This window comes from Anopheles coluzzii, chromosome 3 (assembly GCF_943734685.1).
Source record: "Anopheles coluzzii chromosome 3, AcolN3, whole genome shotgun sequence".
NCBI classification, from domain to species: Eukaryota; Metazoa; Arthropoda; class Insecta; order Diptera; family Culicidae; genus Anopheles; species Anopheles coluzzii.
In genome coordinates this window covers 48,325,040-48,340,043 of record NC_064671.1, presented here as the reverse complement: position 1 = coordinate 48,340,043, position 15,004 = coordinate 48,325,040, and the positions used below count along the sequence as shown (strand labels likewise).

Sequence of the window (15,004 nt, the reverse complement as noted above, 5' to 3'; positions counted from 1 at the left end):
TAGGTTTAATTTAAAAAAATGTTTAGCTTGGACCAATGTTAACGAGTATGTCCGATGGGTTCATTATAGTGCTACGTTGTGGTTAGACGATTGGCTTTTCTGAGCTATTAGTTTGACACATATGTTGACAGCAGAGCCGGACGCGGGTTTTATTACAAAAAGGCTTACAAAATTACACTGTTTACAGCCGGTACCCACGCACGGAACATTTAATCTCAAGTTTCACGCCAAAATATTGTAATACAGTGCATAAGATGGTGCCAAGCATGGAAGGATTTGTTGCTCCGATCATTCACCGATGGTATCATCAAAACAGCCTAATATCTACCCCGGATAATGGCATCCTGTACTGTTCGCGCTACGAAGTGGTGTACATACCGCCGCTGGATACGGGTTGCCTGCCCAAGACTCAGCTAATCAATGTGCATGGATTGTAAGTATTTGAGTCGATTGTAGGCATCAATATTTGGTTACTAATTCCGTGCTTTACCACAGTACAAAATCCCTGGCATGTTCTCCGGATTGGAGTGCTAAGCGTTTGTTTGCTACGTTGGACGAGTATAACGTCCTGTACGTATGGGATCTCGACTTGGGACAGCCGGTCCATGGTCATCGCGGTCACGCAACAGCACCGAAAGCGCCAACATCAAGGCAACAGTTCAAAGATGTAACTTCGGCGATTTGTTTCTCTGCACATGGAAAAGTGATCTCTTGCGATCGTTCTGATCTGGTGGTGTACTGTTTGCTCGCGGACAGCTACAAGGCGATGCCGGACTTTTTCCGCAATAAAACCGTCGTTACACTCGTACCTTCACCTGTTGATCGTGACGTGTTTATCGCTGGGCTAAAGGATGGGCTGATACAAATATTTTCTATTAAAAAAATGGCCATACTACACACTTTGCGCAGTCACGACAAGGAAATTGTCTCCATAGAATGTATGACGGTGCCAGTTCTGAAGGGAAATGTATGGAGGAAGCGCCAGAACAATCCAGAAGCTGGAAGTGGCAACGTACTGGACAGTGCGTCCAAAACGGTGCAAAACAGGCCCAAAAAGCAGGCCCGAAAAAAGACTGTGCCGGTTGCGGACGATTCGGATTTCTTGGACATTTACGATTTCAATGAAAGCCAGGAAGAGTTTGGCACCATCATTGACCGCGAGGCGAAGGATGATAAGCAGAATCAGTTCCGAGAGAAGGTTAAAACGGTCGAAGGTTTTAACTTTCTTGAGGCTTGCGAAAACCTTAAGGAAGATATCCTGAAAGCGGCAAATCGCAGAGAAGAAGAAGAAGAAGAAGAAGAAGAGGAGGACGACGAAGCCGGGGAACAGTCCACTCTAGCACAGGAAGACTTCAATACGGACGACGAAAACGATTTGGATGATTGTGAAAAGTTACGCGACTACGTGGTAGTCGATAATGAAGATCGAGAAGCCGAAGAAGAACCGCTGGGTGATCGAGAGGAATTTGAAAGCAAGCTCATTTTGGTTAGTGGAAGTCGGGAAAATGTCGTCTGGTTCTGGGACTACGAAACTGGCCTTCCAATTGACAAAATCGTGATACCGTCCGAAACCAACGGAAGGCTTTGTGATACTTTGTTCACTAATGCTGTGTGGATGGATGAGTCGCACATCGTTGCGAACACCCCAAATGGGCAGGTGATTGAGTGGAAGGTAGAATTCAAGTTCAAGAACGATCGCCTGCAGCTAGTGGCCAAGGAAAGCTTGGCGCCATACCCAGTGGAGAAAATTTTCCATGTGATTCGCGCTAAAGGGCTTACGAAGATGGAGACCAATGGCCGGTATTTGTGGTGCTCTTCGATCCATCGAAAGATAAGCTGCTTGGAAGTGGCTGAATCCGGTAAAGCGACTGTGGTTGTCGATTACTCTTGTATCACTCCCACAAACCGTTGTGTGGTGGAAAATCCACTCGAGTCAATGGTGTAAGTAAATACGTAGCTAACTACAGGCAATGCATTCTATATTCTTATTCTAAACTGACCATTGCTCATTTCAGTGTTGCCCTCGCGAGTGCTGCACCGAGAATCGAAAAATTAAACCTGGCCAGTCTGCAGCCCGACAATATTCCCTTCAAACCATTTACGAATAAAATTAGTGGTTTCGTTATGTTCCTGGCCTGGCATCCAGAGGAAGAGGATAAGTTGGCCTTCGCCACGAACGAAGGACGGGTCGGAGTGCTCGATACGAGCAGCATGAGCAACGTCCCCGTCATAATGAAACCTTTCATCAACAAAGAAGTGTATGCTTTGCATTGGTGTTTTTTAACGAACGACAAACAGGAAAGGCGACTGGTATTGTTTGCGTGTGGTACAAACGAACTTGCTTACTATCACATGTCAGGCGCTCATAAGTATGGTAAGCATTGGATGATTATATGTTTTTCCGACAAATAATTCAGTAGAACTACAATATTGCAAACGTTGCGTTTCTCAGAACCCGTCAGATGCAAGCAGTTCGGCCAGGTTTCAAACATATCAGGGACAGATAAGATGTGCTTCATTGGTACTCAGCAGGGAAGCATCTATATCACCGGTTTGGATGAAAATCTTAAACAATTGTACTGCCATAAAGTTGCTAATCGGTACATCAGCTCGGTGGAGTACAAGCAGAATTATCTTGCCGTTGGTTCTAACGACCATGCTATACGTTTGATCAACTTGAGCGACGGTTTTGATGGTGAGTTGAACTAACGGTTAATTTCCCGTAAATTCGCTTCGGTTAATCAGCTGACGTTTTTTTAGGTGAGCAAGAAAAAGAAATTATTACGCTTGAGGGTCATACGGAGGGAATTTGTAAGGTGAAATGGAATCGGGAAGACACGATGCTTCTTCTAAGCTCTAGCTACGATTGCTCTATTCGTATTTGGGACGCTCTCTCAGCTACCTGTTTGAGTGTGTTTTATACAAAATCGTTTGCTTATGGAGCCATCTTTTCACCGCTGGATGAAAACATAATACTTTACGTCGGAAAAGGGATCCCACTTTCATCATATGATTACACTAAACAACACGACAAAGTGCCTAAAGGTAAAGTTTGGAATGCTTCCTGAAAGGGATCCGATCGATCCGCGCAACGATTTTTTAAAACAATTTTATTATTATGTAATATTTTAGCATCATCAAAAAAGTATCCTAAAATCAAATTCGCTACACTTGAAGATAGCAAACCGATAGAGACAATGCCAGGGAAGAAGAGAGGACGAGGAAATAAGCAGCCCGCTGCTGTGTCTGTGAATGAGGCCGTCGATCAACTGACGGATGAGGTGAAAAAGGTCACACTAAAGGAAGGCGCTGCTGTTAAGCCAATGCCAACACCAACGCTAGCGACAACATTGCCACTTACGTATCGCGAAACGAACAAAGTAAAAGATGTATTAGAATGTATCGTTAAATTGCTACATACGCCGGACCCGGAACCAGAACCAACTAAATTGGATGAAGACGAAAATGGCAGTGATAACGAATCGCTAGATGAAGAGTTTAACCGCTTGATAAAACCGAAAGCGATCGAACAAAAGCAGCCAGTCGTTGAACCACCGGTAAATGATAGTGAAATGAGCGCGCCAGACGAAAAAATGTTCTACAACGAAAGGCTTTTCTCGACCGAACAAAACCTGAAACAACTTATAGAGGAAGAGGGTAAGCATTTGATTGGTATGGCTATTAGTTTCGGAAATAAATTATTGGCCAATTGTAATGTTTTAGCAAAAATGCACACCATCACGGACGTCTCATCGATCGGAATGGTAATGTTACCGCAACTGCTGCATAAACTGAAGGATACAATTTTGGGATGTATTACTAAAAAGAAACTGACTCCTCAAATGTTGGCATTAGCGCCCTACGTTTCGCACATGTGAGTATCTCGTCGCTTTACTACTAGAAACTAACAGGTACACTGACACTCGACTCTTCCACCTAAATTACCCAGGTTTTGGCGTCAATGCTGTCAAGCTTATGCCTATCAGTTGATCGAAGGTCAGCAACCTTTAGCAGCTGTACCCTATTTTCTAGCCAGCCATAAGGTAAGTGTTAGTAATTGTTGACTAGCTATGTAAATGTTGTTGAACTGCATACACTGTCCCTTTTTCTTAACAGGTTGATTCATCCATCGAAGAGCTTTGCGATGCCAAGTATTTCCGCGAAGCATGGGTGATCTGCAGGTTGCAGAAAATGCCCGATGATCCTATTCTGGAGCAGGTGGCTAGCAAATGGGCACATCATTTGGACGTCATTGGAAATTACGAAGCGGCAGCATTAGTGTAAGTACTGTTAATGTGTAAGGCGTCGATCGCACTGCATTCGATATCTAATGCCGATATGATTCTTTAGATGGACTGGAGTGAAAAAGTACAAGGAAGCGATCGAAGTATTGACAAAGCGTCGAGATATTAACGAGGACATCAAACGCACTATCGATGAGCTGAATGCAAAACTACAAGGAGCGCCCAAGGCTGAGCCGAAATGATTTAACTCATTCATGTGTATACTGAGTGGAAATTAAATTCCATCAACTAACTAATTAAGGATTGTAACATTGTGGAAACGTTGTAGGTGTTTTCTTTTCATTCCCCTTATTTTCTTACTATAACATCCATTTTAAATCACATTCAACACCATTTCATGGAACAGTTAAATGTTGAAATAAATACTGAATTCATGTCGAACTTTCCCGCAATAATACTAGGATTGTTTTTTTACCTTGCGATCCTCCGCACGCCGTTTCATGCCAGCGGAAGCGGTAAGTAGTTGCGATTTCGTTTGCGGCAGCAGCACCAGTACCGTTTTAGCACGCCACACCAGAGCTGTCCACAGACCAGTTTGAGCGGTATAAGCATCATGGAGTACACCGCAAGCTGATAGAACCGCTGCGATGTCCACAGCACGGTGTACCGGAGCTTATCACCATCGAACATGGCGTACCCGTACCCTATCTTCATTTCGCCCATTCTGTACGAACAGGTGGGCACGATAAACTCCAACAGCTCTCGCGTATCTTTGAGATAGTTTAAGTCAAACTCCACTACCTCGTGCCGGTTGGATCGTTCTGTGTTGAGTGGTTCGAAAGGGGCACCCTGGGTCAGCTGATTACGGTGCGTCTTAACGTGGCGGGATTTGTGTTCATGGGCGGAGAAAATCACATTTGGCTGAAAATCGTCAATAACCTGGAAAAAGGAATAACAAAATGATGGTAAAAATATCACTTTGATAACTAACCGCGTTGCGTTTCACCTTATAAGTAAAAGGATCCGACCACCTCAGTATTGGCATGTGGCTCAAAAGCACGGTGTAGGGTTGCGGTTCCTCGGTGCTCGGTGCACTGTTCATCGGAAGTGTCATGCTGATGCGATTTACGTTCAGGATGCGCAACATTGGATCGATCGTTAATTCGTCCTGCTCGTTAAAGTATTGCTTAAACCTGAGCACTCGGTCGGATTTAATTGTTTCTAATCCTTCGCCTCCAATATCGTTATCACCTGGAATGTAAAACTGAGCAACGGCGCGTTACCAAACGAATTATCTGGCCCGAAATTGGCTCGTATTTGGGTGATAAATAAGCTCATACGTACCATGATGGTGTTTGCAGTCGGTTGGGAGAAGATGTTGACAAAGCGGGTAAAGTAAGCGGCAAATTGATCATCGTTAGCAACGCTTCCTTCGTCCATGAGATCACCCAGAAAGCAGATAACATCCGGTGCTGCATGTTGCACCACGCTTTTGTACGTTCGTTTTAAATGACTTGAAAATACATTTAATTGAATGTATATTAAAACTAACTACACTTAGTAGAACATTTATGATTATTTGACACTTTCCCTTAACATGAGCTTTCTATTGATAATGCTAGAATTTCATGATCTTTAAACGAATGACTAGGCTATAATCTAAAATACAAAACCAAACAAAATAATAGATGTTTTGCACTTCTCTTCCTTTTTTTTCTTCCTCACTATTTACGTTTTTCACAATTCATCATAATGCTGTATTATCTTGTCACACAAGCTTGATCATTTATCAATGCGAAGAAATTATCCAATATCGTTGAAATAATAAAAGCCAAATTGAACACCGTCATTCTTCAGCCGTTTGCTGATAAGATTAGGGATCCCACACGCACGATTGGCGCGTGATCTGTCAATTTATTTCGTCCCTACAAGCTAGCGCCGGCGACGCAAGATGATTTCTGATTCACTGCTGTTCAATGTACAAGCGCGATAAAGCTCACATTCAGAAACACTCAACAAACACCTGGAGTGGGTTTGAAGTATATAGTTTGGGGATTTCTTAAGTGCGTTTAGTAACGTCAGCAGAACTAACTACATTATACTTCTTCAACTGCACTGTATGAGATTATTCTATTCGTTCATACATACCGATCCGAGTCGAAATTTGCTAACGGCCAGTAGAGCTTCGTGTCGAATGTGTTGCCCAGGATCTGTGGATCAGCAACCAGGAGCATCTTAATGCAGCTATCTGAAACAACAAAAGAAAAAAACATAAACGAAATTAAGATGTTTATTCCAACTATGTATCAATTCGGTGTTATTCCTTAGTTCTCTAACCTGTTTCACATTGCAGCTCAGCCCACTGAAAGCTGTGATAAATGTGGATGAGATATTCATTGTACACGATCAGCGTAGCCAGCGTTGGAAGATAGATTTTCCAAAACAGTGGTAACCTGAGAACGAAAAACGGCGTGTCTTAGAAGCGAGCGCACTCCATGCACTGCTTAGGTGGTTGTTGACTTTACCTGCAAATACTCCTTTTCATCATGTCGTCTGATCACAGTCACCGCCGTCCATCGCTTTACGGTGACTGAGACTGCCCGCAACATGACGAGGTGCCGTAACTGGGTGAAGGTTTGATACATCCCAAAAAGGTACACACATCGATAACGGCACTCCACGTTCGCCTGCCCGCCTGCCTGCTTGTCTGTGGACACTGATAAGACCCACCAGTCGATGGGACTCATTTAATCGTACTGGCCAAATTCTCCCAAATGGTGGGCTGTGTTTCTATCCCAGGTAAAATGAATCCATTATGTCGCCTGAGGAATTGTGAATATTATTTTATATTGAAATTTTTAAGCTTCAGAAGCGAAAATGAATTATGTTCAGTGTGCGTGAAACACAACTCAGTCGACGATTGTATGCATGGTTTTTTTGTGTGTGCAGTTCCCGCCGCTTATCAAGAGATAAGGTTTGTTTTGATTCAGTGCTTCTACTAACATTCATACAAAATGGTTACTGCTCTTATATGATGCTAGAGAAAATAATACTTTTTAATGGACATTTAGCTGAATAGAGATAGAAAAAAAACGATTTATTCTTGATTCTTTCTAAAATAATGGTAGGAAACGAAAAATCTCAGCATAATTTATTGCTTAAATTTATGTGAATTTTCGGTAATCCAACAGGATTACTAAGATGCCTCTCCGAAAAGGGTGTCGTAGAATCAACTTCCCTTGATATACATTTAATTTCCAATAAGAAAAAGCTCAAGAAAGTGTACCGAAATAATGGAAACTGCTGAAAAACTCTGTATAAAGTTATAAAAATAAAGAAATTAAATAAATAAACAAAGTTAGTGAAATTATTAAAAAAATATAAATAACTATGTGCATAATTAAATAAATCAATATAACCTGATCTTAGATGAAAAGTAAAAAAAATGAAATTTTAATGAATATTCTCCACTCTTGAATATTTTTGGTAATTAATTACACATATTTATGCAATCATACGCACCGTGTTAGCAGAAGCAACGAGATGAAATTACGATGCGGTAAAGTAGTTCGATCTTGAACTGATCCGTAAGTAAAACATGCGCCCCGCTCCAAGGGGAATCACTCGGCTTGATATGCAACCGCTCGCTGGTACACTGTGTGCGTTCATTGTGTAAGTACGCACGTTACTAGAATGGTTAGTGTTCCATTTACTGTCCAGCGATTAATCGGCGTCACTCGTCCACGGTCAGCACAAAATGCCGAGTCGATAAGTTCGCTTCATTCATTCGCCCGCAGTGCACGGTTTCGAAAACAGTGATTGCGGAAGTCCGCTACACCAAATAGCAGCTTTTACCGTGTAAGTTCTGGTTGTTTTTTTGTTTTCGGTCAAAACAAGTGCAGTGTTTAGTGTTAGAACAAACTCTCCTACCGTAGGGAGAAGGAGATTTTTGCAATCTACGTCAACGGATTCGCCCAATTCCGGTTGATTCGTTGCAGAACGCCGTGTTACGATGTGGTATCGGTGTGACATGACAAACTAATTGATACAGTTAAACGCCAAGCTGTGGATGACGTGCGTGCGTAGGTCATTGATATTCTGCCCGCGTAATTTTGTTCGGCTTCGGTTCAGTCGCGGTAACGCGGTGCTGTTCTAAGCCGGTATACGATGGAGTGAAGTGGAACTGAAAATGTGCCCTCCCCATGCGAATGCTGAATTCAAAGTTCAAATTGTTTATCGGAACCATGAAATTGCGTTTAAAAAGTTCAAACCCTTTCCCACATGCACTCTTACCTTGCAGTGCGATAAGTGTAAGGGTGAGATATAACGCCTAACCCTCCTTGAAGCAGCGCAATGTCTTATCGGATCAAGAGAAAAAGACCAATGTTTTAAGAACACACTATGCGTAATCATTTGAGGCAACTTGTAACAGTAAAGGGAGAGCTGGGTTGCGTTTTGAAAGGCGGTAATTAGAAATAACCTACAATTGGACCGTCTTGACTTGATCGGTCTCATATTTACAAACCATTCAGTGCAAGCAGAACAACAGCTTCACGTTGACTGAACGTGATGCAGCACATATTGCTGGGGATGTGCAGTAATAGAGTGCATCAGGTGCTTAGAACACGCGAGAAAATAAGTAAATGTTTATTAGATGAGCTTTGTCGATCGTCCCTTGCCCTATCGGTTAATGTCCGTCAATCGACATTAGCAGGTCGTAGTTCAAATGTCCGTGATATAATTGCGCAGATGACTTGCCTGCCAGAGATGCTAAACTTAATTAATATAAGCTGATGGTGTATAAAGCCTTTAGAGAGATAACGGACATATATTAATAAGAAAAAAAATTACTTTTTTTATTTCAATTTACATAATTACGGCTTCGGACGACTTTTCTAGCAGGATAATTGATAATTGATTTATGCATCTATAACGACATGCAGCATCATAAGCCTACAGAACATAATGATGTTGAATAAAAATAATAGGACAAAAAATTGACCGTATTAAGGAACCATATAGTCACAATTACACAATGTGTATTATAATAACAATAATTATAATCTTAAAATATTAGGTCATACATAAACAAATTGTATTACAGTCTGTTCCCGAGTTACGCGGTTTCTGCGTTGCCGACGAATCCGCGTAACTCGAATATCCGCGTATGTCGAATTTCACGTTTTTTTACTAAAATACTTTTGATTACTCGGAGTTTTTGATTTAATTTAGTTCTTTTATACTCTTTATCATTTATTTGAGATAATTCGTGCACAAAATTCTAATATTTCTGGCTTTTAAGCGGTTTCAATTTGTTAGCCAAAATGCCATTTATACCTAACTTGAAGCAAATTGTACTGATTTGACATTTAATCTGTCAAATTTAGAAAACCGCGTATCTCCGAATCCGCGTAAGTCGAGAACCGTGTAACTCCAGAACAGACTGTACATCACACTGCGTAGCCGTTCTGGTGGTACAGTCGTCAATTCGCAAGACTTAACAACATGCCCGTCATGGGTTCAAGCCTCGAATGAACCGAGCTTCAATACCGTAGGACTGTGACTATCCTACTATGTGTGTTATCAGCAAATCACTGAAAGCCAAGCCCCAGTAAGTGGTACAGGCAGGTCGGTCAGACAACGGTTGTTGTTGTGCCAAAGAAAAAGAAGAAGAAGATTACATCACACTAAACATTTTATAATTTTATACCTAAACTGTGGAGAAAATGTCGCCATGCTAATTAAGCTACTACTGAAATGGCCCTTTTTTCCTAAAGGGTTATAAATATTGGAAATTTGTCGCAAATATTGGAAACTGGTTCCAAACTAAGTCGATCTTGACTCAATTTTTAGAAGTAACCTATGTGTAAATTGGTCTGTGCATTGATAAAATAAACCATTAAAGAAACCTGCAAAACAAAGATTGTTTAAAAAGGTCGTTTGGCGTGCTATCCATAAGGTCTCATGGATCTCGAACTAAATTAGATCGAAATGTAGAGAGTTTTAAAGTTGAACACAATTGGAGATCGTTTAATATAGATTTTAGAACACTAGGACCTAGAACGCTACCTTGAGATACCCCTGCTGCAATTGTGGACGGATCCGAACGGAGTTTGACAACTTAAAGTAATTGTAACCGCTGTTGGTAAATGGCAGTTGAATTGGTTTACCAAATGATAGTAAGACCGTTTGTGAATATGGGAGTTTATGTAAGATACGTATAACGAGCATATTATTGCATTAATCAGCTTTACGACACATCTACAGAAACAGATCATTCTCTCAACAGTCGCAGAAACCCCACCAAACTAAGATAAATCTATAACAACACTAGGTTATTGCTTTACTGCTTTCCGTGCACTTGGACTTGTTTCCCGACCTTCACCGTAGTGCAACCCGCTGACGATGCACTTCTTTTCAATTTTGCTTTTGTTTGCAGATTCGCCTTCAGGCTTGGGCTGGGTCATGGCGACCAATTACATCACGACCATATCAAAAAAGTACCCCTCCTTTCGAGATGAACCCTTAAAAACGGTCTACCGATGGTTGGACGGTAAGCGGCAGGACGATGGTGCGGAGGGGCTCTGGCGCATTCACGACACCCTGTACGACTTTACGGACTTTATCGAGCGTCATCCCGGTGGCCCTGAGTGGTTGCGCCTAACAAAGGGCACCGACATTACGGAAGCATTCGAAACGCACCACGTCACTGTGCGAGCGGAGGGCCTGCTGGGAAAGTACAAGGTGCGCGAGGCCACCACACCGCGAGCGGTTCAACTGACGTTCTGTGACGATGGGTTTTACCGGACGCTGAAGCGCCGAGTGCGCGACAAGCTGAAGGATATCGACTATGGTCCAGCGCAGCGATCGAAGCTAATCATCGACTCGATGCTGGCGGCTGCGTTCGGTCTTGCGTTTCTTGCCATCCGGCTGCACAGCTATGCACTCGCCACCGTTTCGGGACTGTTCGTTTGCTGGACAATGATAAGCGCTCACAACTTCTTCCACCAGCGGGACAATTGGCGCATGCTGGCGTTTAATTTGGCCTTCTCAAGCTATCGGTAAGAGTCGGTGAAGCCAGATGAATGACTGTATTCAACGTATAACGCACATTTTTCTATCCTTTCCCCATAGTGAGTGGCGTATTTCTCATGCGTTATCGCATCATAATTTCCCGAACTCCATATTGGATTTGGAAATTTCCTACTTTGAACCGTTTCTGTGCTGGTTGCCGAATCCGTCCATTAAGAGCTCGGTGAAACGAATCGCATCATGGCTGTATGGCCCGCTGGTTTATTCGTTCCTGTTTTACGGCGAATTTGTTAAGCGTGTGATAGAAACGTACGAAACGGGAAAGAACACCTTCTTCCTGGACGATCTTGTGACACTCATACTGCCGACGTTTATGTACGTGGTGGGTGCTACCAGCCTGTGGGAAGTGATCAAGATGTGGCTGTTCATCGTGCTTGTCGCTAGCTTCCTGTTTGGTTTGATCGGACTGAATGCGGCCCATCATCATCCGAAGGCCGTGCACGATGGAGATCAAATACCGTAAGTTTTAAGATGACATTCATTAAAAAGATGTAAGTAATTTTAGCTAAACCGTTTCCATATTCCAGCGCCGACATTGATTTTGCCGTCTATCAGATGGCCGCCGTGATCGATCGGTCGGATACGAAAGGATCACAGTTCATGGTGCTGACCAGCTTTGGCGATCACTGTTTGCACCATCTCTTCCCAACGCTCGATCACGGCATATTGCCCCAGCTGTATCCGGTGTTTTTCGAAACGTGCCGTGAGTTTGAAACCGTCTACCGAGAACTACCTTGGCTGCAGCAGATCATAGGCCAGCATAAACAGCTGGCACGCGTCGAAACGATGACGTACAAACCGTCGGAAAAATTCATTTAATTCTAGCGAAAGTAGCACCTAGAACCAAAGATAGTAGAAACAATTGCTAGCAGAAATGATTTTTGCAGCAGTGAATGACTAGCAATACTGTGTACTTGATTGTGATTGTTTGTAGAACGTGTTAATGAAGCTGGTTCGTAAATCCTATTTTTTTTTGCAAAAGTAAATAAAAATAAAGAGCTGACGGGGACTGAATAAATGGCCAAAAACTGAATTATATAGAACTTTATAATGCTTGAGTTTATTTTACTTTCATACTGATTTTTTTACAGCAAACTTGATGGCATCCTGTGTCATTAAATTTAATTTGGAAAAGTATTCGAAACAACGTAAATCCTAAAATAATTTGCTCTCGGAGCTAGGATTAGGCTCTAGTTAGTAACCAACCAGAGGTCCTCTCGCAGTGAGCTTAGTATATTGATAAACTACCCAACAGCCAGTTTAAAGAACAACTCGAGGCTCTATTCAGTGGCGGATTTAGGGTGTTGGGGGCCCTAAGCGTTAAAAGGAGTGGAGGCCCCCGGTTGGCCTATACAATATCCTGCCTGATCCTCCCAGATTAACTAAGATATCCAAAACTATCAAAGAGGGTTCCAAAACGGAAAATCAACCATTAACTAGATTTTCATCATGATCACCAACACGTACCATCACTAAGAAAACCAGACCTACGAATGGGTCTGTCAGTGAAGTACGGATTGGTGAACGCACTTCTAAAGTCATCCAAGATGTCACATATCTCGGGCCATTGTATTGCCTGAGGAAGTAGTTCACCTAAAAAAATGCTAGGGATGGAAAGAGCTGTGACTATATCGTAGCTTTATAGCACCAGCATTCACATACGTCTCTGAGAAAAGGACACTGTAAAAATCTGAATCTTCTGAGCAGCATTCGAGAGGAAGCCGTGTTCAGAAAGAACACGTATTTTGGCCCCGTATAAACGGACATCAAGGCTGCCTTTTATAGCGTCCCGCACTCCTTGTTGCTCGCTATGCTCGAGGTGCTTGGACTACCCGTGCAGCTGGTGTCATGGATGCACTCATACCTTGCCGGTCGTTCATACTGCGTGAATATTGGACCCTATACATCGCGTCGTATTGCTGCTTCTTCGGGGGTGACGCAAGGGAGTAACCTCAGATCGTTGTTGTTCGTCATGTTTCTGAACTCAGTATCTCGGTTGCTCTATCCTGATAGCCATTTCAAATGAATACGCGGACAAGGCGAAGCTGTTCCTGCCGATCTGCGACCGGTCAGGCCAACTCCGCCTTCAAGCCACTCTAAGCGCTTTCCAGTGCAATTGTCTCTTTGATTGGTATTGAATTGCGGTGCCCTTTAGTCTACGACTTCGCGTTTAATGGATCTACCATTGAGCGGAAAAGCTGTGTCAGGGATCTTGGAGTGTCTCTTGACGAAAAGTTGAGTTTCCACCACCAGCTAGAGAACGTTATCGATAAGGGTAACCAATTGATCGGCTTAGTAAAACAAATTGCACATAACATTGCTGCTCGGGTCTGCATCAAGACGCTGTACTGCGGTTTAGTGCAGTCAATGCTGGAATACGCTTCGGTAGTATGGTGGCTATCAGCTGCACGCCCCCTGGCCCGTTTGGAGTCAATCGAGAGCAAGTTCACGCGGATGGCTTGCGCTTCTGGAGTGTTCAGATAGATCATGCTGGTCGCTGTACGCTCTTTGGCCTCAAATCGAACCAGTGAACCAGTGACACTGCAACGCCCAGAAGCTGTTTGCTGCGGTACTCCTAGACAATCGGGTCGACTCGTCGGCGCTTCTATCTAAGCTCAACATTTATGTCCCGCCAAGATCGCTCCGAGCTGATCCGTTTCTTCGTATGTGCCGTGAATTCAAAGTTATCTGTCCCAGATATGTCGCGCGCCGAGCTACTAAATAATATCCGTGCCGTGCGTCCTTCTATGTCCTAATTTTATTGACCAATGAATCCAATGTAACCAATGTGACCAATGAATCTGAACGTAACATGTAATTTGTGAATATGTTATAATATTATCTATAGAATTAAATGCTTCGAGAGAGCCAAGCGGTCCGTTGAATTATAAATAAACAAATGACAAACAAATAACAAATGTGTGAAAGAACAACAGAGAAGTCAATGTGTGAAAGAACAACGAAGAGTTACATGAACTGCACGGCGATCTCCACTGTCTTTTTCAGGTCCTCTACAAGGACAAAGGGAGCGTACTAGGCACAAATTGAGGAGGCAAGATAGTATGTGCGTCCCTTATTATAGCCGAGATAATGGGCTGACAGACGAAGGTGCGAACCCGTCGGTAGTTTTGGGATATTGTGGCAAGCCAAGACCGCAAGACCGGTTGTAGCGCCGAATAAGTAATTCATAGTCTTCTTATGTAATGACCTTGGAATGTCTCCCTGACCTTAAGGGGTAGGGGAATTTTGTCTTTGTTTCCTGCGAGGAAAAGCTCTTTTATGATCGCTTGAACGACCAACCGGACGAATCGGACGATCGTCTACTTAAAACATAATTGACGATGAGGCACCGATGTTCAACATCCGTCCCATGCTAACTTACGCAAGTAACAGTATATCATAAAACACTCCGAATAATAATTGAATGTACTGGAATGCCAATGGTTATATTACAATCGCTATGTTTTTTTGTTTTTTAATGAGATTTACATAACTTCATTCTTAAGATAAACTTTTTCAATCGTATAGTTAATGGCAAATGTTGTGGACAGACCGCTGCCTCATCCTGAGGGCTCACTGTTGACAGCAGGGCTGTCATCCTGTGACGTCCTCAGTGAGGATCGCGGCGCGAGAATGATCCGTCGTCCTCTCTCCGCATTGCGTGTTAT

The 15,004-nt window shown here is 42.9% G+C and overlaps 3 protein-coding genes across 4 annotated transcripts; 2 read left to right on the top strand and 1 right to left on the bottom strand.

Annotated features, from left to right (window-relative positions):
• The first annotated feature begins 137 nt into the window (after nucleotides 1-137).
• On the top strand, nucleotides 138-4,699 carry LOC120955613 (protein rigor mortis). The gene is made up of 10 exons (XM_040376647.2): nucleotides 138-433; nucleotides 496-1,941; nucleotides 2,016-2,374; nucleotides 2,453-2,695; nucleotides 2,761-3,045; nucleotides 3,133-3,657; nucleotides 3,724-3,874; nucleotides 3,950-4,043; nucleotides 4,117-4,280; nucleotides 4,351-4,699. The coding sequence occupies exons 1-10, from the start codon at nucleotides 255-257 to the stop codon at nucleotides 4,484-4,486; spliced, it is 3,582 nt and encodes a 1,193-aa protein (XP_040232581.2). The 5' UTR covers nucleotides 138-254; the 3' UTR covers nucleotides 4,487-4,699.
• On the bottom strand, nucleotides 4,252-7,109 carry LOC120955616 (uncharacterized). 2 transcript variants are annotated; one of them, XM_040376650.2, is made up of 7 exons: nucleotides 6,770-7,109; nucleotides 6,582-6,697; nucleotides 6,393-6,492; nucleotides 5,589-5,757; nucleotides 5,251-5,508; nucleotides 4,720-5,183; nucleotides 4,252-4,355 (listed from the first exon to the last, which is right to left on the bottom strand). In XM_040376650.2, the coding sequence occupies exons 1-6, from the start codon at nucleotides 6,790-6,792 to the stop codon at nucleotides 4,743-4,745; spliced, it is 1,107 nt and encodes a 368-aa protein (XP_040232584.2). In that variant the 5' UTR covers nucleotides 6,793-7,109; the 3' UTR covers nucleotides 4,252-4,355; nucleotides 4,720-4,742. The 2 variants fall into 2 exon arrangements, with proteins under 2 accessions (XP_040232584.2, XP_040232583.2); XM_040376649.2 differs by lacking the exon at nucleotides 4,252-4,355 and having other exon boundaries at nucleotides 4,563-5,183; nucleotides 6,770-7,107.
• Nucleotides 7,110-7,786: 677 nt separating this feature from the next.
• On the top strand, nucleotides 7,787-12,369 carry LOC120955614 (cytochrome b5-related protein-like). Its single transcript, XM_049608786.1, has 4 exons — nucleotides 7,787-8,100; nucleotides 10,684-11,305; nucleotides 11,379-11,795; nucleotides 11,864-12,369. Exons 2-4 carry the CDS (start codon nucleotides 10,710-10,712, stop codon nucleotides 12,153-12,155), a joined length of 1,305 nt encoding a protein of 434 aa, XP_049464743.1. The 5' UTR covers nucleotides 7,787-8,100; nucleotides 10,684-10,709; the 3' UTR covers nucleotides 12,156-12,369.
• The last annotated feature ends 2,635 nt before the right edge of the window (nucleotides 12,370-15,004 follow it).